General features: G+C 45.5%; 1 protein-coding gene across 1 annotated transcript in view; it reads right to left on the minus strand.

The window, feature by feature from the left end:
• Window positions 1-3,223: 3,223 nt before the first annotated feature.
• Window positions 3,224-27,429, minus strand: part of LOC134662839 (N-acetylgalactosaminyltransferase 6-like) — a 28,112-nt gene continuing 3,906 nt past the window's right edge. Inside the window, exons 6-13 of the mRNA XM_063519162.1 lie at window positions 21,245-21,422; window positions 18,013-18,130; window positions 16,547-16,657; window positions 15,119-15,277; window positions 9,715-9,777; window positions 4,872-5,005; window positions 4,196-4,307; window positions 3,224-3,465 (exon numbers count right to left, since the gene is read on the minus strand). Coding sequence (XP_063375232.1) covers window positions 3,259-3,465; window positions 4,196-4,307; window positions 4,872-5,005; window positions 9,715-9,777; window positions 15,119-15,277; window positions 16,547-16,657; window positions 18,013-18,130; window positions 21,245-21,422 — 1,082 coding nt within the window. The 3' untranslated portion in view covers window positions 3,224-3,258. The remainder of the gene's footprint in view (window positions 3,466-4,195; window positions 4,308-4,871; window positions 5,006-9,714; window positions 9,778-15,118; window positions 15,278-16,546; window positions 16,658-18,012; window positions 18,131-21,244; window positions 21,423-27,429) is intronic.

A 27,429-nucleotide genomic window follows, 5' to 3' on the forward strand; every position in this document is an offset into this window, starting at 1 on the left:
TTGTAAGTGATTGCGTACAACTAGTGATATGTAACATGTTACAGATATGCGTGCCAGAATGACATACGAATATAAATCTTATTGCCATACAGATTTGCCTTATTGAATAGAGATATTGGGAGATCTATAATAATAGTTTTATATATATATGTCTCTAGATTACTTTTTGCTACACTATCGCATAGAGCAACTGTAATATCTGTACCGTTATTATCAATAAATGAAATAAATAAATAAAAATTATATTTTCGGGAGGAACGGTTTAATGACTGCTATCTTATGGTTAGTAATAATCTTTATTATAAACATTTCTTTCTGTATGACAAGAAGCCCATTCGCACTACACCATATCTAAAGCTTCTAGATAAACCTAGTTTATACTAATATTCTCACTTACTCAAAAATAATATGTAACTTTTTTGTGTTAACATTTTACTTAGCTAATTTATTATTAAATGACTTCTCTAAGAAAATAGGTAAAACAAGTGCTAAAAGATACATCTTTTTATAAATATGATATCTCTAACAAGTGCTGTCGTTTTCTCAATAATACAAAATAAAAACATAATAAGGACTTATTTTGACATAATACTAACTACTCTAGCTCTTTGTAATTCCAAACACGTTCAATTTTACGAATTTAACTCGATAGAAGTCTTACTCAGTTCAACATTTCCATTAAATATAAACACAAAAGCGTTTCATAAAACAAAAATACGTATAAAAAATACTTTACAAACATTATTGCACTAAATCCGTAGCCTCATAAAAGTACCTATACAGTACGGCTACCGTTAAAACAATTAAAAATATATATTTTTATTTTTGCAAGCAGGGGCCCGTTTCTCAAAATCTTGTAACTTGCAATTCAAGCGGATGTCACTTTTTGGCAGTTTTAGAGACTTCCACTTGTATTACAAGTTACAAGCTTTTGAGAAACGGGCCCCAGGACTGCGTTACTGTTCTCAACCCCAGTTAGTTGTATAATTATATACTATAAATACAAATACTGTTAAATTATCTTTATAAAGTTAGTAAAAATAAAGTATATATCTAAAATCTTATCTTTTTGTGCTTGACTGTAAACAATATCTAAATTGCAGGTCCTTAAGTAATCCTTTGAATATTACTATAATACTAGGTACCAAAAAAGAATCCAAAATTTAGACTACGTAACACAACACAAAACAATTTAAATAAATATGAACGCAGGGATACAATCGGTTACAAAAATGACTACCAACACACATATTATACTATCAACGCATTACTTTAAAACATTAAATTTACATAAACTGAATTTAAACTTCTAAATATAATAAACATACAACATAACATAAGAGTAAGTAAGTACCCGTTGTAAAAAAATAAAGTCATTTTAATATTTGGATCATCACAATAAAAATGTTATTCATTTACTTTAAATGCTGGCATCACACTAGGTTAGACTTTTTTATTGTTTTTATATGTTTGTATTCGAGTTTTATAAGAACTTTGTAATAATAAAAATTCTAAATGAAGGCACAAACTTAATAAAAATAATAATCTTATTTATTTACTACCTATCTACGTATTATAAATAAATTAATATCGAAAAAGAAAGGTTTGTTGAAAGACACATTTGTTGGATAAAACAAAATTAAACGGATTCTATCGCATGTATTATTACTATCAATACACACACATTATTATTACACGGGCCATTATTATTGAAGTTGTACATAAAAAAGAGATTACGCAAAAAGAGTCAAAATTTCATGTCGGTCAGTGCACACCAAAAGGCAAGTTGTTTTGAGTTGTTGCAAAATATTATGGTCAAAAAATATACAATCGGTACCAAAACTCATTTCACCGTTATTTAAATGCAACGCAATGTTTATTCAGGACGCATTCTTGACTAGTTTTAGGTCCTACCACACTTACCTACAGCGGAGTACTTTTCTGTCAATCACTCGGTTCTTTGCTTTGAGATGTCTCAAAATTGGTAAACCGGGTACCAAGTTTCATAGAGGATTATTTAGTGTAAGGCCTGAGTGGACGCTCGAGTTGGGCGTACAGCGGGGCGGGGCGTGCGGCGTGCATGTTAAACAAATGCAAGCGTATAGGAGCGGCCTTAGTGCACGCTGCTTACATCACTTGTGAGCCCGACGCCACGCTGCACGCCCCGCCGAACGCTCCGCTTCGAGCGTCCACTCAGGCCTTACACAAGATGGCCATGTGGCGGGTGGTAGCTTGGGGATATCCAGGATCTTATCTTATTTCACTACTCCTGAGTTTGTGCTCCAGCGAGACCAGTAGAGCGACGATCTGATCTGGGTGAGGTGAGGCAAAAGAGCTAATGAGCTCGGAGCGTGCGTTCCGTGGCCCGAGGCACAGAATAAATAATAGGACTAATAGGAAAGGACACTTCCTACAAAACCGAAGTTTGACAGCGATTCAGGGACGAATCATGCAGTCCCTTTCGGCTATTTAGGGTTGTCAAAATTCAAGTCATTATCGTATCTATGGTCTTGCACGCAAAGGGACGTCATAATTCTCGGAGCAATGCTGAGCCGCACGGAACCGAGAATGCCCGAAAGGAGGAGTGCCGCCCCACTGCCTGAGGATAACGGTCAGGGGCTTATTGCAAAATACAAGCTAAGACTATTAGTGATTTTGTATGTAAAATCACTAATAATATTAGCTTGTACTTTATTTTTCGGATCTATATCTGAATCCCTAGTCTTTTCTCCTATCTTTGCATTCCCTAATATTGTTTGTCATAATGATCAGTTGTCATAACACTAAAAACCCTAATTTTGGTTTCCCTAATTATTGATTGCTTATCCTAATGTTATTAAGCTAATTTTCTTTTTTGCGAGGGTCACAGTTCTAACCCTAACCTAACCCACTTTTCTGGCAGCAAGGTCTAAAACCTAACCATTTTTCAGAACCTTACATTATGGAAAATAATCGTTATGACAATTGATCGTTAGGGCATGTGCCAATTAGGACAAACCAGTTAGGGCAAGCGACTTTAGGACAAACGTTGTTAGGGATTCAGAATGACACCCTTATTTTTCAACCCGGCCTAGCGGCTTAGCCAAGCGGACAATCGCTATCGCTTCGACAACGAAACGCTTTGTGTCTCTCTATCGCTCTTCCGTATTAGTAAGACAGTTGCGTTTCGATCGCTACGGAGCGTAAGCGATTGGCTCGTTGGCTACGCGGCCAGATTGTTGACATTGTTTCGTTGGCCGTCAGTTCCCCCCGTACCTGCTAGCGGTCTATGTACCAGTCGGGCACCTCGGGCCCAGTGACGGCGAGGTGCAGCGAGTCCCAGCGCGCCAGCGCGGCGTGGTCCACCTGATCGACCAGGAACCGCTGCGACCCCGAGCTGGCGTCGCACGGGAATACGAACAACTGCTGGTTAGCCGCCGAGCTGTCTAGGCATATTGAGGCCGACTTGCGGATTTGGTGCGTTTTCTGGGGACAACGGAGTAAATAAATGACTATCGAACACATCGTTTATAACCCCAAATCTAACAGATCTCCGAGTGGAGCACCGTGCGGGGGAGGCAGCGGCATCAAATATGCATATATCTTCGCCGTTCGCTGTCAACGTGCACACACATAAAATAAAGGTAATAAAACGGATTATATCGCGTATATTGAATTTATATCCCGACGTTTCGAACCCTTTACAGAGTTCGTGGTCAACGGGTGACTGAGAAAAAAACTACACTGTGCAAAACCCAAAAAACCCATCCACCCACCCACCCACCCAAAATCAACCACCCACCCACTAGTCACCACTAATCACTCTACCCACTTACAAAATCAATGAAACATCATAAACTATAAATTTTAAGGCTAGTTATACATGCAAAATTGATTCATAAGGCTAGTTCTAAATTACAACTATTTTCAAGTAAAGATAATCCGTTTTAATAGTTTTATTTCATGAGTAACTATCGCGGTAACCGAAGACAATAGTATGTGCACATATAATTATACTTACGTAAAACTCTAAATCAGTTCAAGTGGTGTAGTCAATAAGGCTAGATATAAAAACTGCATGTTTGCCCTACATGTATATTTAGTTCTAATACTATAACACTACCACGCCGTGTCTGGGAACGCGGCACCTATACTTGACAATTTCTTCCTTCCTCGGTGAAAGCCGCTAGATATATAGTTAGAACAGAACACTCACCGGGTCGTACCGCCACTCCTGGTTGCCGCCGCCGAGGTGGCAGTCGAATAGATGCACAGGACTGTTGGGCAAAGACTCCGGCAGGTCCCAGCATATCCTCCTAGTTTTCACTCTGCAAAAAACATTTTTTTTGTAGGTGCATTTAGAGCGCTCCAAACCGTCATCATAATAACGTCATAATAAGGCCACGACATCTGAACACTAGGCTAGATGACCTAGACCTCACGTTTGACTCACTTGATGTCCTTATGCCAGCTGAACTCCCACACTTGTTCGCTGAGTCCGTTCCTGGCACGGCTTCAGTAGAACCGTCTCCTTGTTGCCGTGGTAGGCCACGACATCTGAACACTAGGCTAGATGGCCTAGACCTCACGTTTGACTCACTTGATGTCCTTATGCCAGCTGAACTCCCACACTTGTTCGCTGAGTCCGTCCTGGCACGGCTTCAGTAGAACCGTCTCCTTGTTGCCGTGGTAGGCCACGACATCTGAACACTAGGCTAGATGACCTAGACCTCACGTTTGACTCACTTGATGTCCTTGTGCCAGCTGAACTCCCACACTTGTTCGCTGAGTCCGTCCTGGCACGGCTTCAGTAGAACCGTCTCCTTGTTGCCGTGGTAGGCCACGACATCTGAACACTAGGCTAGATGACCTAGACCTCACGTTTGACTCACTTGATGTCCTTGTGCCAGCTGAACTCCCACACTTGTTCGCTGAGCCCGTCTTGGCACGGCTTCAGTAGAACCGTCTCCTTGTTGTTGCCGTGGTAGGCGTCCGCGCACAAGTCTGGCGCGGCCATTGGACGGATCTGAACACAATAGGGTAGGTATCAAACTTTAATTAAGATGGGACCCGCTCAGACTTCAATGGTGGGGATTTGTCCTTAGCGTTTTTTTTACATTTATTGAATTGATTTAATATACGTACAGACATAGTCTGACTTGTGAGTTAAAAATACCGTCACAACCGGAAGAAAGCATACAACTTAGCATGTATGTAGTTTGCATTTTATCCCTAGAAACGATTTACATACCAACTATTGTAGAAAATTTAATGGGAGAATATTTTGTTCATTAAAAGTTTTGATGTAACTCCCTTGGCATGTTGTTAGAAAAGAACACACTCCGTTCGACTATCCTCTCGCTCGTCCCGTTTGTTTGTAGCAAAGCAATATCAACCTTAACATTAGCTAAGTACGGTTCCAATATGGTTTGTCAAAAATCTTCAGTGCACGGTCTTGTGATAGTAAAAGGTCTTGGAGCTTAAGCTTGGGATTCCTCCGAAAACGGTGCCGTCATATGACGGCCGTCATATAGCGGCCGCAAAAGACGGCCGTCTTTACGGTGGCGACATGTGGAAAGTACCACGGCGTCATAACACACCGTCATCCACCAAGGTCAAAGCGGCAAATTTGAAAAATGTAGGCGCGATCATGAAGTTATATTTTTTAAACTGGAGCGAGTTGTCACTTTTTTTGCCATACTAATTTGAACCTTATCACCGAGACAGAAAGTTGTTCGTACCAGACTAGAGAAAATGGTCCACTTGAGATAGAAAAACCCGAGCCCTGTGTCTCACTCGCACATGTTGCCAATGTTAAAAAGATACCATTGTGGTAGAAATTATATCAATAAACTACTGAATTTAATTACCTTCTTATACAATTTTAGTGCTATATTCAGACTACAGTTCCGATATCTTTTAAGTAATTTGTAAATAATTATGATGCCAATATTATTAACTAATTAAACCAAGCGCATACACAGCAAAAAAAAACTAAATGTTAGTATGGTAGAATTTGTAGTAACTTTAAATATTAATTGGTATCCCCAACTTGATGACATTTCCAGCGTTGCCAGATGGTCACAAAAGTCACATTTTTCGTGACTTTTAACCTGCTCGTGTGACATGCGCGTGACTTTTGATTTTGAGGCAATTTTTGTGACTTTTTAAGATAGTCGATTTTTGGACAAGTTTATTTTTGCAATTCGTATTATTTAGGAACTCTCCCAAGTTTACTAAGCTCTTTAAATTTGACTCTTGCACTGACCGTTGACGTTACATCAACAATCATGTTTATTATCATAGTCATGGCAAAATGAGACTTGTTACCTTGACGTGACGGTGTTATATAGTTTGATAGTAGTAGTTTTTTAGTGTAATGATTCATTTCTTTTAGTCTGTATCTATACTACTCATTGTACTGCATCAGTCATTTTGAGATTTTAGAGCGCTCTAAAACCATTAATTTTATCCGGGGGTAAATTATTTACGCATATACTATGGTAATTTTTTGCCTATTTTCTTGAATAACTGCTAAACTATTTATCCTAAAATTATATAAAAAAAAATATTTAGATTCTTACAATGAGCTCTTTCATTTGATATGTAACACGATATAGTTTGAAAAACTTTATTTTTTAATTTTCTCATTTACCCCAAAAGTGGTCTCCATATTTAAAAGTCATTTATTTACGTTACACGTCCATTTTTAGGTCACAAATTTACATGTGTGCCAAATTTCAACTTAATTGGTCCAGTAGTTTCGGAAAAAATAGGCTATGACAGACGGACGGACAGAGAGACAGACGGACAGACAGACAGACGCACGAGTGATCCTATTAGGGTTCCGTTTTTTCCTTTTGAGGTACGGAACCCTAAAAATGCCCCTAACCGCGAAAACTAGAGTCACAAATTGGTATTCTTGCGTCCGCACCCCATTGTATCGGTAGTATCGGTCATAATCGGCGAGCCAAATTGGCGTTTGCGTCCGCACGTCCCGACCCAATCGGACAATTCAATCAGACCGGCGAAAAATTGTCCTCGTCTGGACAGGCCTATACTATAGTCTGTCAAGCCATTTCAGTAAGGAGAAAAAAGCGTCAAATTTAAAAAATGTAGGCGCGACGGGTCTATTTTCCCATAGAAAATTTTAGTTTCGCGCCCTCTTCTACTGACAAAGTTATTTGACTGACTTTATAATAACTTATTATCGTAATTTTTTTTTTTTCGTTTTCAACAAGAAAAAAATAAAGAAAAAAAAGGAACTTACAATTCATGAAATCGATCACAAATAGCATTAAGTATAAAGAAAAATCATATAAGGTTAGTAGATTTTTTGTGAAAAATATTATTTTCTGATTTTTTTCTAACTAAATCGGTTTACCAAATCATACTATAAAAATGTGACTTAAGCAGCAAAAACGTGACTTTTAGGGAAACGAAACGTAACTTATGACTCCAGAGCCCTGGCAACACTGGACATTTCTTCAAAACACGTGAATGCGAAATTTCTTAAAAATTGTGAAGAAATGTTGTGTTAAAGGTTGTTGGAGTGAAATAATTGCTAATTGTGGAATATTGTTTCACAAGAAAGCCACAATTATTACATTTTACTATAAAAATACAAGACAACATTGTCAAACTCATTAGGGTGACTATGATGTCGGCACGTTTTGAATCGGTCTCACAGAATTCTTATTATTAACGTAGGTAATGTAAAAGTAAGTTTAACATAATAGGTACCTTATGTCTTTATTTCGGCATGTTTAATTTAAGATTTGTTGTAGAATAATTGAAGGGATGTTTACAAAAACAACATAACTGCTTAGACCGGTTGACACTTTTTTAAGAACATTGTTAATCGTTTCAGATGTCAACCAGTGTAGTCAGGTATGTTGTTTTTGTAAACATCCCTTCAATTGCCAAAATTTAAAACCAAAGTGCTTAACTCCTTAAACATTACAGACTCTCATTTATACATAATATTTTGTTAGGTGTGTCAAACTGATATATGACATCGATTCTTTATAGGTAGGACACATTTCCGTCAATAGAAAAAAGGCACCAACTTTAAAAAAACGTCATATTTGCTAAACAGATCTTCAATGACGCTTACACTTAAAAAAAGCTGAAGTGGACAAAAGGGAAGCCTACCCTTATGAACATACCATGAGTGAGTGCGAAAGAGGCCGACTACAAATGAAAAAAAAACCTGACCACTTAAAATTTCACTTTATTTAGAAAATGACACACCCTACTGATATATTCCATGTTATCCTAATATCCCACATACAGATGTCTTATGGTCACCCTAATTAGAACGAGATGCAGGGCTCTAGTTTGACTTCTCATGTGGACACACTTTTTGGTCAATGTACTCGATCCAGTTTATTAACTCTAAATCCGTGGGCGCGATGGGATAACGTCCCATAGAAAATTTGAATTTCGCGCCTTTTCCTACTGACAAGATTTGCTTGATCATCTATAATTTACTTGGAGGATGAAATATCATCAGAAGAGGAAAATAATCGTAGTACGGAATCACTTATTCAAATCTCGTGTCATTTATTCCAAAATGGCGTCACCGCTATCTAATAAACAGGGATCGGATATTCGGATCGATATTTACCTAAACTTTGGCGGCGTGAACGGTATGGAGACGGACTCAACTTTATTTTCGTAATAAATTTCCCGGGATTTCCCGGGATTTGTTAACAATGTAACAAGGCAATCTAAACTCATATTTGAACATTTTAATACGCTTATTTATTATGTATTTAATGTAATTTACTATGGAGAAATATTAAATTCAATGTACCTGAGATTTATTCAACTAGCGAAGTATCATTATCATAACTTAGTTTAACGGAACTTGTCGTGAGTACTAGTACTTTTAAAACTACGAGTACCTTAGAAATTGTTTTCCTTCGACGTTTCAAGGACGACATTATGCCCGTGGTCTCAAATTTTTGCCCTTCCGCTATCTCTGCTACCGCCATTGTCTTACGCATAGCAGGTAAAAAAAGACGGGCAATACAAAGAAAATTCGTCACCACGTGTACTTTAGGTATGTACGTGGGCTTTATCTTAGAGATTAAGTGGGGTGTTGAGAGTAATATTAATACTATTCATTTAATAGTTTTCGAAAGTGCATAGATCGTTCGTTGCTGTACTGTACATGCATTCGGGTGTATTATTTACTTTGGTTTTACGTTTCTACTCGGCTATTCAACAACGGTTTCGGCTTTGCTTGGTGATTTGGATTTTGGATTCTTTTTCAACACCGACTTGTGCTTTGGATTCCCGGACCTTTGTGTTTCCTGTGACAACATATTTCCTTACAAAAATTGTCAAAAATAGCCATAAACTAAACATGTAGGTAAATTTGTACCATCTTATGTCATTTCGTGCGATCCCGGAGTCCCGGAGCATATTTATTAAACTTATAATAAAAAAGAAGCCGACTCCATATTTTCGCAACAATTTCCGGAATTTTGCCAAGTTTAGGTAAATATCAATCCGAATATCCGATCCCTGCTAATAAAACGTTCACGAAACTATCGACACCGTCATGACGGCCGTCATCTTACGTTACGTTGGCAATCAACGTAACGTAACGCCGTCTAGGAAACCGCGCCATCTTGTTTACATAGACAACGTTCTAGTGACGTCAGTCAACGCTATATAGCGGCCGTAATATGACGGCACCGTTTTCGGAGGAATCCAAAGCTTTACCCTTCCTTCCGCGAACGCTTTTGGCTCCACAGGCGGGTACTTGGCAGTGAGATCAAACGCCACCTGAAATATAAAACAGTGAGTGAGTTGTATAAACGCCCAAGAACTTAGAACAAGAATTATTTGAAATTTATCTCAGATCACCTCACATGACTACTCGGGGTGACCACGTACCTGTACTATCTTTAATCGTTAGCTCGATATTAGATGTGTCACCACATAATAAGTAATAGTACTCATCTTCCTCGCGTTGTCCCGGCATTTTGCCACGGCTCATGGGAGCCTGGGGTCCGCTTGGTATCTAATTCCAGTAATTGGCGTGGGCACTTGTTTTTACGAAAGCGACTGCCATCTGACCTTCCAACCCAGAGGGTAAACTAGGCCCGTATTGGGATTAGTCCGGTTTCCTCACGATGTTTTCTTTCACCGAAAAGCGACTGGTAAATATCAAATGATATTTCGTACATAAGTTCCGAAAAACTCATTGGTACGAGCCGGGGTTCGAACCCGCGACCTCCGGATTGCAAGTCGCACGCTCTTACCAATTCAATTCAATTCAATTCTTTATTGATAAAAACATAATTTTACACGTCAGGTACATACAGTGCTTAATGCTAAGTCTTATAATTATTTATTATATTTACGTAGTTGGGCAGGCAAGGCTGAGCCAGCGAACTAGTTGTTTATTAATATGTAGGTATATAGTTTTATTTACTAGGTACAGTGTTGGGTCTCGAAAAAGGCATCAATTGAGTAGTATGCGTCAGACACCAGTTTAGATTTAAGTTTTTTATTGAAACATTGGTCGCTGGTGGTTTGTTTCAACTCCAGCTGGATTTTGTTATATACTTTAGGTCCTACCGTATGTATACACTTTCTGGATTTGGCAAGTCGCGTCTTGGGTGGATTAAGTTCAATAGGCCTCCTGGAACTCGCACCTCGGGCGTTACCACGAGTCGGGAACTGTGTTATGTTGCGTCTTACGTATTTTGCCACTTCGAAGATGTATAGACACGGCAGGGTAAGAATTCCTGTTTGTTTGAATAGTTCCTGGGCTGGGTGGTCCCATGGGACCCCAGATATACACCGAATCGCTCGTTTTTGGAGTTTGAATGGCCTTAGTCGGTCCGCAGCGTCGCCCCATAGGTCGACTCCGTATGATAGTATTGAATGAAAGTAGCCGTAATAAGCTTTCTTAATATTATTAATGTTTAGACTGGGACGGAGTCTGCCCAAGGCGAAACAAGCGGATGACAGGCGGTCACATAGCTGATCAATGTGCGGACTCCACGTTAGCCCGGAGTCAATAATCAGGCCTAGGTATCGCACTTGGTCGACCTGAGGGACGTATTGGCCGTTGCAACTTATATTTAAATCGTGTACTCTGTTACCTCGCAAGCAGAAGCGGAGTATGTTAGTTTTTTCAACGTTTAATATCATTCCGTTGGCCGAGAACCACCTTGCTACATCATCCATTACTTTAGCCAATTTAGTTTTGAGTAGAATGTGATTTTCAGCTGCAACGATTACACAACAGTCATCAGCGAACATCACTATTTCCGCATCGTTGGTGGCGGTTGTAAAATCGTTCATTAATATTGAAAAAAGGTTATTTCCGATCACGGACCCCTGAGGAACAGCAGTGTCCCCCAATTCCAGGAGACCAGATCGGACTCCGCGAACGGAAGTTAGTTGTTTCCGGCCGTTTAGGAAGGAGGCTATCGTTTTTAAGAAGCTGCCGGTAACTCCGTAGTGGTCCAGTTTGGATAAAATGAGAGGGTGACTAACCAGCTCGAAGGCGCGCGACAAGTCGCAGAATATGGCTGCCACCTGTCGCCCGGCGTCGAGGTGGCCGGTCACCCTGGTCACTACATCGCGCACCGCGTCGATGGTTGATCTCCCGGGTTGGTAAGCATACTGCTGAGTGTTTAATAAATTATTAGAGTTAAAATGAGACATTAGTTTTTCACTTAGTAGTCGCTCGAAGACCTTGGAAAATAGTGGTATTAACGATATGGGTCGATAGTTCTTCAAACTGTTAAGGTCGCCCTTTCCTTTATATATCGGTTGTACCTTGATATTTTTTAACGTGCTGGGATAGGTACCTGCATCTATACATCTGTTTATTAGGTCACAAAATATATCAATAATAAATGTCGGTAATATGTCAAGTAGACGAGATGACATATCGTAGATATCCTTCGAGTCTTTACGTTTGATCAGTTTTATTGATTTGGCAATATATTGAAAGAGCAATGGTTCATTTTCAATATGCTTATTATATTTGTTTACGTACTTACTAAGATAACACAGCGCGGCGGGAATGTCGGGGCAGGCGCAGGTGGTCTTGTTCGCGTCGACGTAGAACCGGTTCAGCGCCGCGGCGGCTGCCGCCGCCCGGTGCTCGGCGCTCGTACCAGCTGATTCACTTATCAACACATCCAGCGAATCTTTTTTATTATTGTTGCTACTTGTTTCAGATGCAATTATGCGCCATGATGTCTGACAGATGTTATTGCTATTTGAAATCATGTCATTATAATGTTGCTTACGAGCGGCGTAGAGTTCTTTGGAGTACCTAGTTTCGAGATCCAACACTGTATCCGCAGATAATTGACTATGTGACGAGTTATTGTTGTTATTATGCAGCGCTGTTTTTATTTGACGTAGGCGGTTTCGTAATTGAATAACAGGTTCGCTTACCCATGCCTTGCTATAATTTTTAATGGGATACTTTTTTAATGGAAAGTTAGCATTATAAAAATTAATTATTATGTTTATAACAGAATTAAATATAATGTCGGGACTTATTTGATTATTTAGGACAGATGCCCAGTCGTAGTTATATAAACAGAGGTTGAAGTTGTATTTGTTAATATCTGAAAACAGTCTTTTCCAAATGACAGTATTTAGTTGTAACACTCTTAGTATAGTTATAGTAATTAAAACACATTTGTGGTCAGATACAAGCATGTCATACGGTTCTACACATAACACTTCGTTTTTTTTAATATTGGTATAGGCGTGATCAATGCAAGTGCTAGTTGTATTGCAAATTCTGGTGGGGAAGGACACCAGTGACGTCATGCCAGCTGATTTAACTAGGTCGAGTAGGACCTTTTTTTCGTTAGTTTTAGTTAGTAAGTCGATATTAAAATCTCCTACAATTATAATTTTGTTTTGTTGAAATACAGGAAGTTCGATAATTTCATTTAACTTTGATATGAATAATGTAAAGTTGTTTGGCTCACCTGGCTGAGACGGAGGTCTATAGATACATACAACGAGCACGCCTATACCTATATATTCGGCCGCACACGCCTCCAGGGTCATTTCCACGCTGAGGGCTGCCACTTCCTTTCTTTCTAGGGTAGGTAGTGAGGTCTCGGAGTAGATGGCGACGCCACCGCCGTTGCGCGAGGGTCTGCAGTAGCTGGCACTGAGTTGGTAGTTCATGATGTTCACCTTTTCGATCTGGCCTTGTTTTAACCAGTGTTCAGATAGGCATATGACGTCAATGTTTTTCTTGAGTTGGAGTTCGCACTCTAATTTTTGTGTTTTGTTTTTCAGTCTGTTTATATTCTGGTGAATGACAGTGAATTGCTTCGTTTGTGTTGTTGACATTGTTTTTTGGGGTCCAGTCGGGTGCAGACTAGGGTACTGCTGGCCGGCGTTCTTTTCTGAACAAAAAGGGCTGCCACGGCGACACGCAGATATTCACTGGCCATACCGTTGGGTCTTGAAAGATACTGAAGGCTGACGCAGGTATTCCAATCTTAAATGATTTGTACGTATCATGTTTGGATGGTATCAGTTCCACTGTGTAACTATAGTCATTGTTAATTGATTTTAGATATGAACAAATGTTTTCTTCTGTAGTACTTGTCTTAAAGTAGCATGCATGTAAATACTTTATTTGGTCAATGCCTGCTAGGCTGGTGTCCTTGGCTGTTCCTTGAATAGTTTTTGCCGTTTTGGTTCTTCTGTTGTTGTTGTTTTGTGGGTTGTATGCGGACTCGCTGGCTCGGATTTGTAGGTTATTATGGTTACTTTTTTGGTTAGTTTTTTCGTCCGATTTGTTTTGTTCATCACCACTGGCAGCCGTAGGTAAGCTTGAGGGCTCCGTCGAAGTTTTGGGACTAATCTTTTGTGTCACGGGGGTGCTGAGGCGGCTTGTGTTGGGTTCATTATGTACCCGCGTAGTGGGTCGTCGTCCTTGAAGAGGTTTTGCTTGGAGCGCTATTTTTTCTTTTGTTATTTTGGCCGCAGTTCTTACTGGCTTCCCCGTAGTCTTGGAGGTATCGTGCTTGGCTGCTGGGGGCGTCAAACCAGTGCATAAGGATGCGGCGTAACTTGTTCTTTGTTCGGCCGGTCGGTTATGCTGCGTAATGGCGTCGTCCGTTTGAACATTGTCAACGGCTTTTAATTTACGTATTTCGCACTTTAATTCGTTTACCGTGTCACATAACGAGTCGATTTTATTTTGCAACGGGAGTATAGCAGTTTTTATTGCATCTAAAAGCGCGTCCGGACTATTTGGCTGCATTTTATTTATTATTTTGTAATAATGACAGGAGCGCGGTGGGAATGCGCTGCCGGCCGGCCGAGCGAGCGAGCGAGACTGACCGCTAGGCCACCAGCGCTTCATAATAAGTAATAGTACTACCGTACAGAAAGGACACTTCCCACAAAACCGAAGTTTGACAGCGTGCAGCGATTCAGGATCGAACCATGATATCCCTTTCTAACTTATGGCACTATCCCTTTCGGCTATTTAGGGTTGTCAAAATTCTACCCATTATTTTATCTGTGATCGTGCGCACAAAGGGACGTCAAGTGGTGTCAACCCTAATAATTGCTCGGAGCAATGCTGAGCCGAACGGAGCCGAATTTGCCCGAAGTCAGGAGTGTCTCCCCACTGGTGCCACCAACCAACGGAACAACTTGCACTTGGGTTTCTGACAGATCCTTTTGTTGGCTAAGGTAGCCGGAGTTACACCAACAGTCATGACCACTCACACTCAAAATGTGATCGCCATTTTAAATTTTAAATTCGTTATATATTCATCATCGTTATCATCCTATGTCCATAAACGTCTGTCAAATCTAACAAACCGTTGATGACGATTTGTCCCTATCCGTCATTCTATTCGTTATAAAGAGACAAAATTTAGCCGAGGTTTTTAAGAGATTGCTAAGTTTTATAAATAATTAGCACCCTCTGTTGAATTTTGTCTCTTTATAACAGTTTGACCCAGCTTTTTGTCTGGGTATTTATTCCCAACGGATTCTAGATGGATCTATATTTCAGATAGATATAATTAGGCTGTAGTACGGCCGCCGTGCGTACAGGTACTCCGCGTACTCGTCCATCCACACTTCCGCTACTCGCCGGTAATTATACCTGTGTCATGAACCAGCGGAACGACTTGCACTTGAGCGTCTGCCGGATGGCCTTCTGCTCGGAGATGTCCCCGGTGTCGATGAGGCGGTAGTGCGGCCGCCGTGCGTACAGGTACTCCGCGTACTCGTCCATCCACACTTCCGCTACTCGCCGGTAATTCTGGAACAAATGGTATTCTGTAAAACAACACCAACCAAGTACGATACAACGGAACCATATAGCCTCGTAAGGCCTCGTAAGGGGTGCATTACAATGTACAACATGTGCTTGTAGGTAATTTATTTGTTAACTGTTCGTAATGTTTTATTTATGGATTTCTTCTTTGTTTGTTTTTGTTATTGTTTTTATGTTTTTATTGTTGACTGATTGATTAAGTATTTATTTGATATTTGATTGGAACCATTTAAAAGCCAAATAAATCATTCTGGCATTTCTTTTGTTTCGTTGCTTTTTCAAACAAACGAAATTCATCCCTGCTTTAAGCAATGCATTTTAGGTTCAAATTAAAAATAGGGAAATGTTTTATGGTAGGCCTTAAGCTTTGGATTCCTCCGAAAACGGTGCCGTCATATTACGGCCGCTATATAGCGTTGACTGACGTCACTAGAACGTTGTCTATGTAAACAAGATGGCGCGGTTTCCTAGACGGCGTTACGTTACGTTGATTGTCAACGTAACGTAAGATGACGGCCGTCATGACGGTGTCGATAGTTTCGTGAACGTTTTATTAGATAGCGGTGACGCCATTTTGAATAAATGACACGAGATTTGAATAAATGATTCTGTACTACGATTATCTTCCTCTTCTGATGATATTTCATCCTCCAAGTAAATTATAGATGATCAAGCAAATCTTGTCAGTAGGAAAAGGCGCGAAATTCAAATTTTCTATGGGACGTTATCCCATCGCGCCTACATTTTTCAAATTTGCCGCTTTGACCTTGGTGGATGACGGTGTGTCGCCACCGTAAAGACGGCCGTCTTTTGCGGCCGCTATATGACGGCCGTCATATGACGGTACCGTTTTCGGAGGAATCCAAAGCTTTACGAGGATAGGATAGCAATCGGTCTCCCAACTATCGTCCGTCTGGCTGAGACCCCCAGGTTAAAAAGTTTGGAGACCTTTGGGATAGATTAACACATAGATAGAATGGCGTCGCTGCGCTGTTGCGCCAACGTTGCCTCGAGCAGCAGCCATAGAGTCGACTAGACGCCGACGCTCGGGCAACGCTAGTGGGATGGGCAGATAGTTGGCAGTTCTCAACTGCGCGTTTCTCCAGAAATTGCCCGCCTCGCACCGCTAAACTGTGGAGTGCCCACGGTATTTCAGGATCGATCTTCAAACCGACAATGCACTCGTAACCCTGGTGTCGGATTCATCCGTTTCCTATATTTAAAAAAATAGCGTAAAGAGGTTAGTCCACCAACTTTGCCAACGAAGTCGCCGTGGTTGGGGTTGGGGAAGGGCGCGAACTTGCGGTAGATGTGGCCCACGCGCGAGCACGGCGCGTCTAGCATGCGCCCGCCGCACTGCCAGATCTGTACAAGTATGCATTCATTCATAAATAAATAAATTAATATTATAGGACATTCTTACACATATTGACTAAGTCCCACAGTAAGCTCAAGAAGGCTTGTGTTGTGTAGGTACTCAGACAACGATATAATTATACAAATATGTACATAGAAAACGCCCAAGACTCGGGAACAAATATCTGTGCTCATCACACAAATAAATGACCTTACCGGGATTCGAACCCAGGACCGTTGCTTCACAGGCCGGGTCACTACCCACTAGGCCAGACCAGTCGTAAAGCTTCTCTATTTACTGAAAAGGAAAAATAGTAACGTCTTTTTACTTATTTAATCATCAATTTTGCGATTTATTAAACTTACCTTCGTATGTAACTATGGCTCCGATACATTATTATTGAAGCGTTGTAAAGACACTCGAATGAAATACTTAAAAGTGTACTATAAACAATCTTCCGTCTGATCCATAGTCTAATAAAACATGGTCTTCTCTTCCCAGAGTGACACAAGCCTACGTCACAGTAACATTGCCACTTTATATAGCGCTGTCGCATATTATCATATAGCGCTGTCGCATGATGACGTAGGCTTCTGTCAGTCACGTGGTCAAGGTCAAGTCGGAAGAGAGTACCAGGCGGAGTATATTATTATACCATGGTCTGATCCTATCCAGAATGGAGTATATTTAGTTATAGTATTTCGATTTGTAGCTGGCCCCGATGGGCTAATCCTTTGTCCGTTGTTAAGTAAAACCGCACGTGCTACTTCCCTGAATAAAAAAAGGTTGTATCTCTTTCACCGGTTTTTGAATTACGTCTCTATAGTAATTGGAATAAGATTCAAAATGAAGCAATGGAAAAATATTTAGCGAGGCTGTGTGTGGTCCTTCTACGGTCACCGAGTGCCGGCGAGTCGAACGCTACAGAACCAGTTCAAAATGTGTCATCGAGATGCGTAACAAAGGCGCGTTATCGGAGAGCGCACTTACACTGGTTTGTTGAGCGTTGAACTAGCCCGCACTCAGGTGCCAATTAGAAACACGACCTTTTTTTAGCACTTGCGGTTTTACTTAACAATAGATAAGGCAGCCATTCTCAAAGTGTGTTCCGCGGAACCCTAGGGTTCCGAGACACCCCTGTAGGGGTTCCGCAAGAATTTAGAATTATGATAATTTAATAAAAAAAATACACTTCTAAAAACTATTGTTTTATTGTAGGGTTCCATCAAGAATTTCGCTTTCCAAAAGGGTTCCGTCAAAAAAAAAGATTGAGAACCGCTGAGATAAGGGATTAGCCGTTCGGGGCCAGATACAAATCGAAAGACTATACAGGTGGAGTTAAATATGAGTGTGCTCGACTGACCTTGAAGCTGAGCTCGTACTGCTCGCCGCCCCAGATGTCGAGGCCGGGGTCGTAGCCGCCGAGCTGCCAGAACCACGCGCGCGAGACCGCAAACAGGCCGCCCGCCATCACCGGCGACCTGACACATGGAAATAAGCATGGTCTAATAAAACATGGTCTTCTCTTCCCAGAGTGTCACTTGCCTACGTCACAATAACATTGCCACTTTATTTCAAGATAACATGTTACATGGGTACATTATATCTATGGTTAATAAGTTAAAATATTTCTTTATAATTTTATAATTTTCATTTATATGTATTTTATCTTAAATTTTACAATAACAGTCATTTTTAATTATTCGTTAGCAATATCTTCCGATTCACGAAAGAAATTTCAGATGTTCGGGTAATTCTGTTTACACTACTGGCAACACAGGATAGCGCTGTCACATTTGACAATCCGCCATTTTGTCCCTGACCGTCATCCTTGTCGAACGCGTGTTAATTGTTATTTCCTTCTCGCTCAGTGTCAGCAGTCGCAGTGTTTTCCAAACTTTTCACGTCGTAAGCTTGGTAATTAATGTTTTGTTACGAAAATGGTTGGCTGCTCTATTCGGAACTGTAAGAGTAGTAGTGAAAAGTGCAGTATAGATTTGTTTTATTTTACTATGTTTCTACATGAATAACTTAAAATTAATGCCGTTAAACTAATTTTCACCGTTGGTTAGAATTCTCCCACATTTTAAAGTTTGAGAACCTGTAAACGGCATGATGACGTAGGCAAGTGACAGTTAGGTCATTCGCGAATCTCGGAAGAGAGTACCAGGCGGAGTATATTATTATACCATGGAAATAAGGTATTTTTCTACTCGTCGACTGTAATTCTTGAATTAAGATTTCGTATACCAAATTGCAATTGGGTACTTTTATCGTATGGGCTCCCAACTCAACTATAATATTCATTGACTACTAGTCAAATCAACGAAACGATTTTGCTACTATGGAATTTATATAAAACACAAGCATGTGACGTCACAATCAAATTACCTCCTCTTTATAGTTTTATACAGGTTTTAAAATTAGAAATTGTGTCTAAAAATAACTGCTGTCTACGTTTCTCTATTAATCTTTTAGCGCTTTATTTCATAGTGTAAAATAATTTATTTTAAATACAATCATTATACCCTATTGTAGATTGTTAACCAAAGGAAGAAAGGTACCCATTTCTGAAGAGGTATTTTAGAGGTAAATGTTGAAGCGCCTGGCGGTAAGAGCGTGCGCCTTGCAATCCAGAGGTCGCGGGTTTAAACCCCGGCTCGAACCAATGAGTTTTTCCCAGCTTATGTACGAAATATCATTTGATATTAGTCGCTTTTCTGTGAAGGAAAACATCATGAGGAAACCGGACTAATCCCAACAAGGCCTAGTTTACCTTCTGGGTTGGAAGGTCAGATGCCAGTCAATGTCGTAAAAACTAGTGCCCACGCCAATTCTTGGGATTAGCTGCCAAGCGGACCCCAGAGTCCCATGAGCCGTAGCAAAATGCCGGGACAACGCGAGGAAGATGAAGAAGTGATAGGTAGGACTGATAGGTGCTGATTTGGATGTGGTACCTCCTCTGTGTGTCTATTCCAAAACTTATCTATAGTGGAATTATTCTTATTTGCGTCATTTGACACATTATGACTGACGTATATAGAGATGTAACAAACCCAAATCGATTGTCACAGCAAGCGATTACGATTGGATGGCACCTAGACTGAGGTATCAAATTGTAACGTTTAATGATTTTCTATTTGAGATTTAAATAAAGCTAAGCTTTATAGGGTTCATAAATAATAATAAGAAGATATAATAAATTTAATAATGCTTTGTTATAAAACTTATAAATATCTAATAACCAGGCCTCGGAGTTTTTTTAGCACGGTAAGACTAAGGAGAGCTATGGAGTCTTTGTTAACATTAAAATTAAGTTCATACTCATACTCATCCTCATTAATTAAGTACAAGTAAATTATGTACAGCTCTAGACCTAATAAATATCAGCGATCATCACAATAACGAAATACGTAACTATATATTCATGACATAATGTGACATCTGATTTACTCATACACATATTTAGGTAAAGAGGTTTAATCATAAGTGGCCTATCACTTAAAAAAGTACTTAAGACATGCAACCTATGATTATAAACATTGGTAATACGTATTCGACATATTAAAACGATATTCCATAGATATTAAAACTGTTTATTATTCATTAAGGTTGATATAGAGCTACAATATTTTAGAATAGTTATGCGTTACTCTTCCTTACGTCTACAAAACAGTTCGTTCACACATAATGGGCAGTATAAACGTCGTAAGTCGCATTCATGGGCATCATTTTCAAGACACCAATATCAATATCTTAACAGTAATTATAGTATGTAGGTACGTTAAGTACTTAAATAAAATATTGGAGCGATGACACTGCAATATGGGTAATATAATAATATTAACATACACATATACATATTATATTATTGGGCATCATTTTCAAGACACCAATATCCTTATCTTAACAGTAATTATAGTATGTAGGTACGTTAAGTACTTAAATAAAATATTGGAGCGATGACACTGCAATATGGGTAATATAATAATATTAACATACACATATACATATTATTACTTTTTTATAATATAACATTTAATTAAATATATGTAAACAGAATTAATTACATATAAGTAGTCTAAGTATTTATAAAACGATTCGGACGAACTTAATTAATGAGGATGAGTATGAGTATGAATTTAATTTTAATGTTAACAAAGACTCCATAGCTCTCCTTAGTCTTACCGTGCTAAAAAAACTCCGAGGCCTGCTAATAACTATTGTAATATGAATGATTTATAACAAAATTTACCTAGATGTAATAATGTTTAAAAATTGGACGTGTAAAATGTATATTTTATGAATAAAACATTGAATCGAATTGAATTGTTGCGACCTAAAATGAAAAATTATGTCGATTTACTTAGACGACTACCGATTCATAACGGTAGTGTCCGGCCAACCCCAAATAAAAAAAAAAGACGTAGTAATTAAACGTTCGAAGTGCAATTGTCTTCCTTTGTAATTTCGATATGTAAGATATTTTACGTTATACTGCTTTTGTCAGTGTCATGTGTCAAATAACGCAAATACGAGTGTACAAAGTATAGTGACCTATATGTTTAGTAGTCAGAAATGTTGTGTACACTCACGGGAAGGGCTCCGGCATGCGGGCCTGGTCTCGGGGCAGCGGCGGCAGGCGCTTGTAGAACAGCTCCCAGTCGAAGGCGCCGCGCGCGCCCTCGTCCTGCGCGCGGTACTCCAGCGTGGCGTAGTCGATCACGTCGATGAACGGACACACCGCCGTGCGGTAGTCTAGTGCTATCGGCTCTGGAAACATTTAAAATATTTCAATATGATCTTGTCACTAAAGATCGGTTTTCCTAGGATAGCGGTGCCGTCATATAGCGGCCGTCTCCATACTAAATAATACGGCTAAATATGGATGTCGTGGATGGAGGAAACCAAAGCTTAAGAGCCCCGTTTGAGTCGGCGATTGAGGGACGGGGGGTGCGACCCTCGGTCCGGCTCGTACCTGGTCCAACAGATCTCGTTAGCCATTCGGTGCGGTACCGCTGCCGGCGTAACCATAAACTGTAACGGACGATTACAGTTTACGGTTCAATTTATAATTATCAAAAATAGTTAATTCACAATTGCAGTAACGTTTCTGCCAACACTGGGTGGGAACGAAAGGTCCGATTGCTATATATAATAAAACACACATATGTCTCACATATACACATACATATATGTCTCGCACCAACCTATGGTTGTCGCCTTAGCCGAAGCCAGTCGCGCAATGTCGTGGCGAGCGCGTTAGGGATGTTCTCACCTAGCAGCGGTGGCAGCCAATTGACAGTGGCCTCCGTGTGCGAGTCCAGGAACACTAGCACGTCTGCCGCGGCCTGCCGCGCGCCCGCCAGCCGCGCCGTGATGAGCCCGCTGCGCTTGTCCAGCCGTGTGAACCGGGCTTTAGGGATGTTCTCACCTAGCAGCGGTGGCAGCCAGTTGACAGTGGCCTCCGTGTGCGAGTCCAGGAACACTAGCACGTCTGCCGCGGCCTGCCGCGCGCCCGCCAGCCGCGCCGTGATGAGCCCGCTGCGCTTGTCCAGCCGTGTGAACCGGGCTTTAGGGATGTTCTCACCTAGCAGCGGTGGCAGCCAGTTGACAGTGGCCTCCGTGTGCGAGTCCAGGAACACTAGCACGTCTGCCGCGGCCTGCCGCGCGCCCGCCAGCCGCGCCGTGATGAGCCCGCTGCGCTTGTCCAGCCGTGTGAACCGGGCTTTAGGGATGTTCTCACCTAGCAGCGGTGGCAGCCAGTTGACAGTGGCCTCCGTGTGCGAGTCCAGGAACACTAGCACGTCTGCCGCGGCCTGCCGCGCGCCCGCCAGCCGCGCCGTGATGAGCCCGCTGCGCTTGTCCAGCCGTGTGAACCGGGCTTTAGGGATGTTCTCACCTAGCAGCGGTGGCAGCCAGTTGACAGTGGCCTCCGTGTGCGAGTCCAGGAACACTAGCACGTCTGCCGCGGCCTGCCGCGCGCCCGCCAGCCGCGCCGTGATGAGCCCGCTGCGCTTGTCCAGCCGTGTGAACCGGGCTTTAGGGATGTTCTCACCTAGCAGCGGTGGCAGCCAGTTGACAGTGGCCTCCGTGTGCGAGTCCAGGAACACTAGCACGTCTGCCGCGGCCTGCCGCGCGCCCGCCAGCCGCGCCGTGATGAGCCCGCTGCGCTTGTCCAGCCGTGTGAACCGGGCTTTAGGGATGTTCTCACCTAGCAGCGGTGGCAGCCAGTTGACAGTGGCCTCCGTGTGCGAGTCCAGGAACACTAGCACGTCTGCCGCGGCCTGCCGCGCGCCCGCCAGCCGCGCCGTGATGAGCCCGCTGCGCTTGTCCAGCCGTGTGAACCGGGCTTTAGGGATGTTCTCACCTAGCAGCGGTGGCAGCCAGTTGACAGTGGCCTCCGTGTGCGAGTCCAGGAACACTAGCACGTCTGCCGCGGCCTGCCGCGCGCCCGCCAGCCGCGCCGTGATGAGCCCGCTGCGCTTGTCCAGCCGTGTGAACCGGGCTTTAGGGATGTTCTCACCTAGCAGCGGTGGCAGCCAGTTGACAGTGGCCTCCGTGTGCGAGTCCAGGAACACTAGCACGTCTGCCGCGGCCTGCCGCGCGCCCGCCAGCCGCGCCGTGATGAGCCCGCTGCGCTTGTCCAGCCGTGTGAACCGGGCTTTAGGGATGTTCTCACCTAGCAGCGGTGGCAGCCAGTTGACAGTGGCCTCCGTGTGCGAGTCCAGGAACACTAGCACGTCTGCCGCGGCCTGCCGCGCGCCCGCCAGCCGCGCCGTGATGAGCCCGCTGCGCTTGTCCAGCCGTGTGAACCGGGCTTTAGGGATGTTCTCACCTAGCAGCGGTGGCAGCCAGTTGACAGTGGCCTCCGTGTGCGAGTCCAGGAACACTAGCACGTCTGCCGCGGCCTGCCGCGCGCCCGCCAGCCGCGCCGTGATGAGCCCGCTGCGCTTGTCCAGCCGTGTGAACCGGGCTTTAGGGATGTTCTCACCTAGCAGCGGTGGCAGCCAGTTGACAGTGGCCTCCGTGTGCGAGTCCAGGAACACTAGCACGTCTGCCGCGGCCTGCCGCGCGCCCGCCAGCCGCGCCGTGATGAGCCCGCTGCGCTTGTCCAGCCGTGTGAACCGGGCTTTAGGGATGTTCTCACCTAGCAGCGGTGGCAGCCAGTTGACAGTGGCCTCCGTGTGCGAGTCCAGGAACACTAGCACGTCTGCCGCGGCCTGCCGCGCGCCCGCCAGCCGCGCCGTGATGAGCCCGCTGCGCTTGTCCAGCCGTGTGAACCGGGCTTTAGGGATGTTCTCACCTAGCAGCGGTGGCAGCCAGTTGACAGTGGCCTCCGTGTGCGAGTCCAGGAACACTAGCACGTCTGCCGCGGCCTGCCGCGCGCCCGCCAGCCGCGCCGTGATGAGCCCGCTGCGCTTGTCCAGCCGTGTGAACCGGGCTTTAGGGATGTTCTCACCTAGCAGCGGTGGCAGCCAGTTGACAGTGGCCTCCGTGTGCGAGTCCAGGAACACTAGCACGTCTGCCGCGGCCTGCCGCGCGCCCGCCAGCCGCGCCGTGATGAGCCCGCTGCGCTTGTCCAGCCGTGTGAACCGGGCTTTAGGGATGTTCTCACCTAGCAGCGGTGGCAGCCAGTTGACAGTGGCCTCCGTGTGCGAGTCCAGGAACACTAGCACGTCTGCCGCGGCCTGCCGCGCGCCCGCCAGCCGCGCCGTGATGAGCCCGCTGCGCTTGTCCAGCCGTGTGAACCGGGCTTTAGGGATGTTCTCACCTAGCAGCGGTGGCAGCCAGTTGACAGTGGCCTCCGTGTGCGAGTCCAGGAACACTAGCACGTCTGCCGCGGCCTGCCGCGCGCCCGCCAGCCGCGCCGTGATGAGCCCGCTGCGCTTGTCCAGCCGTGTGAACCGGGCTTTAGGGATGTTCTCACCTAGCAGCGGTGGCAGCCAGTTGACAGTGGCCTCCGTGTGCGAGTCCAGGAACACTAGCACGTCTGCCGCGGCCTGCCGCGCGCCCGCCAGCCGCGCCGTGATGAGCCCGCTGCGCTTGTCCAGCCGTGTGAACCGGGCTTTAGGGATGTTCTCACCTAGCAGCGGTGGCAGCCAGTTGACAGTGGCCTCCGTGTGCGAGTCCAGGAACACTAGCACGTCTGCCGCGGCCTGCCGCGCGCCCGCCAGCCGCGCCGTGATGAGCCCGCTGCGCTTGTCCAGCCGTGTGAACCGGGCTTTAGGGATGTTCTCACCTAGCAGCGGTGGCAGCCAGTTGACAGTGGCCTCCGTGTGCGAGTCCAGGAACACTAGCACGTCTGCCGCGGCCTGCCGCGCGCCCGCCAGCCGCGCCGTGATGAGCCCGCTGCGCTTGTCCAGCCGTGTGAACCGGGCTTTAGGGATGTTCTCACCTAGCAGCGGTGGCAGCCAGTTGACAGTGGCCTCCGTGTGCGAGTCCAGGAACACTAGCACGTCTGCCGCGGCCTGCCGCGCGCCCGCCAGCCGCGCCGTGATGAGCCCGCTGCGCTTGTCCAGCCGTGTGAACCGGGCTTTAGGGATGTTCTCACCTAGCAGCGGTGGCAGCCAGTTGACAGTGGCCTCCGTGTGCGAGTCCAGGAACACTAGCACGTCTGCCGCGGCCTGCCGCGCGCCCGCCAGCCGCGCCGTGATGAGCCCGCTGCGCTTGTCCAGCCGTGTGAACCGGGCTTTAGGGATGTTCTCACCTAGCAGCGGTGGCAGCCAGTTGACAGTGGCCTCCGTGTGCGAGTCCAGGAACACTAGCACGTCTGCCGCGGCCTGCCGCGCGCCCGCCAGCCGCGCCGTGATGAGCCCGCTGCGCTTGTCCAGCCGTGTGAACCGGGCTTTAGGGATGTTCTCACCTAGCAGCGGTGGCAGCCAGTTGACAGTGGCCTCCGTGTGCGAGTCCAGGAACACTAGCACGTCTGCCGCGGCCTGCCGCGCGCCCGCCAGCCGCGCCGTGATGAGCCCGCTGCGCTTGTCCAGCCGTGTGAACCGGGCTTTAGGGATGTTCTCACCTAGCAGCGGTGGCAGCCAGTTGACAGTGGCCTCCGTGTGCGAGTCCAGGAACACTAGCACGTCTGCCGCGGCCTGCCGCGCGCCCGCCAGCCGCGCCGTGATGAGCCCGCTGCGCTTGTCCAGCCGTGTGAACCGGGCTTTAGGGATGTTCTCACCTAGCAGCGGTGGCAGCCAGTTGACAGTGGCCTCCGTGTGCGAGTCCAGGAACACTAGCACGTCTGCCGCGGCCTGCCGCGCGCCCGCCAGCCGCGCCGTGATGAGCCCGCTGCGCTTGTCCAGCCGTGTGAACCGGGCTTTAGGGATGTTCTCACCTAGCAGCGGTGGCAGCCAGTTGACAGTGGCCTCCGTGTGCGAGTCCAGGAACACTAGCACGTCTGCCGCGGCCTGCCGCGCGCCCGCCAGCCGCGCCGTGATGAGCCCGCTGCGCTTGTCCAGCCGTGTGAACCGGGCTTTAGGGATGTTCTCACCTAGCAGCGGTGGCAGCCAGTTGACAGTGGCCTCCGTGTGCGAGTCCAGGAACACTAGCACGTCTGCCGCGGCCTGCCGCGCGCCCGCCAGCCGCGCCGTGATGAGCCCGCTGCGCTTGTCCAGCCGTGTGAACCGGGCTTTAGGGATGTTCTCACCTAGCAGCGGTGGCAGCCAGTTGACAGTGGCCTCCGTGTGCGAGTCCAGGAACACTAGCACGTCTGCCGCGGCCTGCCGCGCGCCCGCCAGCCGCGCCGTGATGAGCCCGCTGCGCTTGTCCAGCCGTGTGAACCGGGCTTTAGGGATGTTCTCACCTAGCAGCGGTGGCAGCCAGTTGACAGTGGCCTCCGTGTGCGAGTCCAGGAACACTAGCACGTCTGCCGCGGCCTGCCGCGCGCCCGCCAGCCGCGCCGTGATGAGCCCGCTGCGCTTGTCCAGCCGTGTGAACCGGGCTTTAGGGATGTTCTCACCTAGCAGCGGTGGCAGCCAGTTGACAGTGGCCTCCGTGTGCGAGTCCAGGAACACTAGCACGTCTGCCGCGGCCTGCCGCGCGCCCGCCAGCCGCGCCGTGATGAGCCCGCTGCGCTTGTCCAGCCGTGTGAACCGGGCTTTAGGGATGTTCTCACCTAGCAGCGGTGGCAGCCAGTTGACAGTGGCCTCCGTGTGCGAGTCCAGGAACACTAGCACGTCTGCCGCGGCCTGCCGCGCGCCCGCCAGCCGCGCCGTGATGAGCCCGCTGCGCTTGTCCAGCCGTGTGAACCGGGCTTTAGGGATGTTCTCACCTAGCAGCGGTGGCAGCCAGTTGACAGTGGCCTCCGTGTGCGAGTCCAGGAACACTAGCACGTCTGCCGCGGCCTGCCGCGCGCCCGCCAGCCGCGCCGTGATGAGCCCGCTGCGCTTGTCCAGCCGTGTGAACCGGGCTTTAGGGATGTTCTCACCTAGCAGCGGTGGCAGCCAGTTGACAGTGGCCTCCGTGTGCGAGTCCAGGAACACTAGCACGTCTGCCGCGGCCTGCCGCGCGCCCGCCAGCCGCGCCGTGATGAGCCCGCTGCGCTTGTCCAGCCGTGTGAACCGGGCTTTAGGGATGTTCTCACCTAGCAGCGGTGGCAGCCAGTTGACAGTGGCCTCCGTGTGCGAGTCCAGGAACACTAGCACGTCTGCCGCGGCCTGCCGCGCGCCCGCCAGCCGCGCCGTGATGAGCCCGCTGCGCTTGTCCAGCCGTGTGAACCGGGCTTTAGGGATGTTCTCACCTAGCAGCGGTGGCAGCCAGTTGACAGTGGCCTCCGTGTGCG

This window comes from Cydia amplana, chromosome 3 (genome assembly GCF_948474715.1).
Source record: "Cydia amplana chromosome 3, ilCydAmpl1.1, whole genome shotgun sequence".
Taxonomy (NCBI): domain Eukaryota; kingdom Metazoa; phylum Arthropoda; class Insecta; order Lepidoptera; family Tortricidae; genus Cydia; species Cydia amplana.